Source organism: Chrysochloris asiatica, unplaced genomic scaffold (genome assembly GCF_000296735.1).
Source record: "Chrysochloris asiatica unplaced genomic scaffold, ChrAsi1.0 scaffold00265, whole genome shotgun sequence".
Classification (NCBI taxonomy): Eukaryota; Metazoa; Chordata; class Mammalia; order Afrosoricida; family Chrysochloridae; genus Chrysochloris; species Chrysochloris asiatica.
The window spans coordinates 224,760-229,702 of record NW_006408783.1 but is presented as its reverse complement, the minus strand read 5'-3'; the positions used below and the strand labels follow the sequence as shown (position 1 = coordinate 229,702).

At 45.8% G+C, this 4,943-nt stretch overlaps 1 protein-coding gene across 1 annotated transcript in view; it reads right to left on the bottom strand.

The window, feature by feature from the left end:
* CAPN9 (calpain 9) overlaps positions 1–4,943 on the bottom strand; it is a 102,303-nt gene that overhangs the window by 41,100 nt on the left and 56,260 nt on the right. Inside the window, exons 17-18 of the mRNA XM_006874172.1 lie at positions 3,125–3,203; positions 457–573 (exon numbers count right to left, since the gene is read on the bottom strand). Coding sequence (XP_006874234.1) covers positions 457–573; positions 3,125–3,203 — 196 coding nt within the window. The remainder of the gene's footprint in view (positions 1–456; positions 574–3,124; positions 3,204–4,943) is intronic.

The following is a 4,943-nucleotide window of genomic DNA, read 5'->3' as shown; positions in this document are numbered from 1 at the left end:
TGAGTCGGCACTGACTCAATGGCACCTAACAACAAATGTTTTTGGTATAACAAATCTTGTATCAGATAACAGGGTGACTGGGTCAATGTCTAGGGCAGCTTATACAACACAGAGAGAGTCTTCTGGTCCCATAAGCTATGATGACCTGAAATTGGATCCTTTCCTTAGAGATGAGGCAGGAATCTCACCCCACCTCTATTACCCTTCTGCAAAGATACTGTGAACATAAAGAATTACTTCAAAAGAAATGCATTGCAGAGAAGAATCACAAATTCAGATTCCTTAGTTAACCACCCAAGTTCACATAAATCAAGTGGTGGCTATTTGTGGTCTGCCTTTGACATTGTTTTTGTCAGGTTGATTCTTATTGGTTCATAGAAGGCAACAGAAGGTACCTGAGGTAGACTAGACTCTTCATAAAGAGCCGAGGACCCTCACAGTGCCCAGAACACTTACGGCTTGCATTCTCCAGTCGGGTCATGCAGTTGAGGAAGTCATCGAAGTCCAGTTGGAGTTCCTCATCAGCGTACCTGAGGATAATCAGCTGCAGGAGGTGACTGCTAAGCTGGAAGCCTGCAGAGGAATGTGGAAGACTCAGGACCCATACTACCTGAGCTCCAAGATGCTGCTCTCCCTGGGGCATTCCCAGGCAGGGAGAGGGGAGCTAGTGAAAGAAAGCCGATGCCCTCACCATGAAGCATGAGTTCCCCTCACTCAGGGGAGCTGCGGTCCTTGGGCTGAACATTGTGTGAGGGTATTTTTACCTGTTTGTGTGGGTGGGTGCTGCTTAGCCGCCTGGTAGACCCAAAACAACTCCCAACTTTAAAGAGTTCATGGTCTTGGTTTTGATGCCCAAATCACCAGTGAGACTTGGCTGACTTTTTTTGGAAGCTTCACTGGGAAGTTTCATATTAAAAGATGTGTGAGCCCAATCCCACTCTTGTACAGCATCCCTTCTGATTCCATGTGATCCCTGCTGGAATTTTACCCTACAATGGTGGGGGTGTTTCTGCACACAAGGAGTGACCCAGTTATGGTGGGGGACCCAGTTCTGGTCTGAGAGAGCGCCAGGCTCCACTTCTCTGGGCTTCAGGGTCTCACTGCCAGTGAGGCAAAGTTTCTTCTTGATAACACTTGGATTTCTAATCAATATCCTGACAGTGATTCTCCCCTTTCATCTCAGACTGTGTGCTTGCTTTCCAGAATGTTCACAGTACTGTTTGGAGATCCACTGGGGTTTTCCTGTCTCCTCATTTCCAATCAGTCAGAACAGGTGTCTGGGGTTTGCACAGGGGAGCTGGCTGCTGGCTACTCTCCCCTGAGTTGAGGAAGGTAGAGTCAGGAGAGGAGACACTTAGCCATTCCCTTCTCTCTGGAGGCTCTGTCACTCCTGCCTTAGAAATGGAAGGACCAGCACCAAAGAAAATGAATGCTTAGCATCTGAGACACTTGCCACATTTATAACCAATCTTCTTTTCTTTGCACTCACATTGTGATGGCTGGCAGTATGTATCAACTTGGTTAGGTTATAATCCTAAGTGGTTTGGGAGACATGTAATAACTTTCCGTTTTTTGATCTGATGTGAGCAGCCAATCTATCAAAGGAGGCGTTTCCTTAGGGGTGTGGCCTGCCTCCGGTATGTAAATGGCTATCTGGTGAAGCTTGGTCTCTTTCAATCCTGCTCTCTTATTACCTGACCTCTGGTTTTGGGGGCATAGATTTACCTGAAGATTTAGCCTGCCGCATGACCTGCAGATTTTGAGTTTGTCAGCTCCCACAACCACAACCTTGTGAGAAATCAGAGGCCCCATTATGATGCCTCACCTGTAGATTTTGGATTCATCAAGTCTTACAACCTTGTAAGCCAGTAGAGGTTGCCAATCTGTTGCCTGACGCATGAATCTGGGACTTGCCAGCACCACATTGAAAGAGTCATTTCATTGAAATAAATTTCTCTCTCTCTATGTACGTTTTACTGGTTTTGCTCCTCTAGAAAATCCAGACTAAGACACATGGGTTGTTGTTGTTAAGTGCCATTGAGTCAGTTCCAACCCTGTATAGGGTTTCCAATGAGTGGCTGGTGGGTTTGAACTGATGACTTTTTGGTTAGCAGTCCAGTGTTTATCCTACAGCACCACACCAGGACTACAAGACCCACGGAGAGGCCATATTTTTCCAAGATGGTCCTGATTTTGCACATTCCGGCCCTTTATCAGACCATCAAATTGAAAATGTTTCCATATGTCTGGTTTACCTGGGAAGGCAGTCAGCATCAACCCCTGCAAACCCTAGGGACCTGTTTGTGAAGCAGATGCTGTAGAAAGAAGCACAGTACAGAGTGGTAGGGGCAAATAGAATTGTGATCGTCAAAACCATAACTCTATGTGAAGGCAATCTGAGACACAGACCCAAACTGACGTGTGGTAGCTGACATGGCTTACAAAGAATCTGATTTGCACTGTTGCTTACAAGGCTAAGGACAGCCCCAGTATAGCTGAGGAGGAGCCAGTTTTGTGAGCTGGCACCCAGAGGTAAGCATGGTTAACCTTGAGAGCACTGGATTGCTTTACGTTTTGTACCTGTGACAATCACTGTCCAAGAGCAGAGGAACAGCCACAGCATGCCACCAGAGAGCTGTACTAAGTTGACTGGGTCAGAAGGTGGTGACATTCAGCCTTGGGGATCAGTCTAAATGCATTCTCTTGGATGTATTTTTAGAATTCCTACCAATGTTGCACGTAGTTGAAACTGTTGGCCCTGCAGAGAGCAAGTCCTCTGCCATTACCAGCGAGTGACCATGTTGTTGTTGATGAGTGTCATCGAGTTGATTCCCACTCATAGCGATCCTGCATAGGGTTTCTGAGGAGCGGCTGGTGGGTTTGAACTGCCAACCTTGTGGTTCAGACCGATCTTCTGGTCCAGTGCCTATCCTACAGCATTACACCAGCACTCCATAGTGAGTGACCATCAGGAATGTAAAGTCTTTGAGCTGCAGCTCATCGGGCGGTGCTGGGAAGGTCTCCCCACCTCATGGGCTGTGAAAGGTAGGTGGCAATGGGCAAAGAGCACCTGGAGCCAGGCTTGGACACTGGCCTTCCCAAGACCTTTCAGGTACCTTCTTACCTGCTGCCTTTAGCACGATCCGCAGCTCATAGGAGGACATGGTGCCAGACTTGTCTGCATCGAATTGAAGGAACAGGCTCTGCAGGGAGGAGAGCAGAGGCGCTGAGAACACAGAATGTGGCATGGGGAACACCTGGAGGAATGTGGCCTTCCTACCACTAATGGGTGGGCAACTGCTCATAGGGGAGTAAGTCCACAGGGAACCCAGAGAGGTGTGGTTCTGTTTTTATATTTGGGAGGCAGCTCTGTTGTACTTCCTTAAGTAGGAGGGAAAGTAAAAACGTATTGCTATTCGTATTCTATTCACTTCATATATGGTGGTGATGGTGATGTGGAGTCGGTTCCAAATCACAGCGACCCTGTACAGGGTTTCTGAGGCTGTAAATCTTTACGGGAGCAGAAAGCCTTGTCTTTATCCCGCAGAACTGCTGGTAATTTTGAACTGCTGATCTTGAGGTTAGCAGCCCAACTTGTAACCACCACGCTACCAGAGTTCCTTCCTATATACACTGGTTTATTCCAAAAAAAATGTGTTTAAATATGGCTCTGCCATTGGTGAATGACTACAGATAAGTTGTCTCAATAATACACTAGTCCAAGTCTTGTTAGCGTGCCTTCCAAAACAAAAAAATGCGATACTTTCTATGCCATGGGGAAAAATGATTTGGAGGTAAGGGCTCCTATCAAATTTGTAACAAAAATAAAGTGGAAATTTTGCAACTGGGAATGCTAGCTCCCCATAACACAACAGTTTTCAGATGGATCAAAGATGAATTCAAGGCAGAGAGGTCTGCTTAGGAGGTCATGGTGACTGTTTTCTGGGATTCTGAAGGGGTCATTTTGATAGGTTTTCTTGAAGGACACAATCCTGGGGATTTATTATGAAGACGTTTTTAAAAAATGGAAAACTGCACTGGTGAGGAAAAGGTCAGGAAAGTTGTGCTAAGGATTTTTTTTCCCATTATGACAACGTACCTGCTTGTATTTCAAGGATAGCAAAGGCTGTCCTGTGAGAATTTTGTTGGGAAACCTTACTCCATCCATTCTACAATCCTGATTTTATCCCTTCAGACTTCTTTTTGTTCCCCACACCCAAAGAACATTTAAAAGGAAAATTATTTGAGTTCCTTGAGGATATTTAAATTAACATTTTGATGTGGTGTAAACTGAAGCGTGCAGAATCCACTGGGGGAAGGGTTATTGCTGTTGTTAAGAGCCGTCAAGTCGGTTCAGCTGCTGAAAGTGATCCTGTATAGGATATCTGAGGAGCGGCTGGTGGATTTGAACTGTTGACCTTGTGGTTAACAGTCAAGTGTTTATCCTACCATGCAACATCAGGAAGGGTTGTTGTTGTTAAGTGCCATCGAGTTGGTACCGACTCATAGCGACCCTATGCACAACAGAACAAAACACTGCCTGATCCTGGACCAACCTCACAAACTTTGCCCATTGATGCTGCCACTTTGCCCATTGATGCTGCCACTTTGTCTTCCTCTTTTTCTCTGACCCTGCACCTTACCAAACATGATATCCTTCTCCAGTGACTGATCCCTCCTGACAATATGTCTGAAGTATGAGAGACGAAGTCTGGCCATCATGGCCTCCAAGGAGCACTCTGAATGATGAAGAAAGCATCAAAAGCATGAAAGCATCATAAGAAGATGGAAGTAATATACAGAGTCACTGTACCAAAAGAAATGGTCCATGTTCAGCACTCTGGCTGTACTTCTTCCAACACAGATCTGTTTGTTCTTTTGGCAGCCCATGGCATTTTAAAATATTCTCCTCCAACATCATAACTCAAGTGCATCAATTCTTC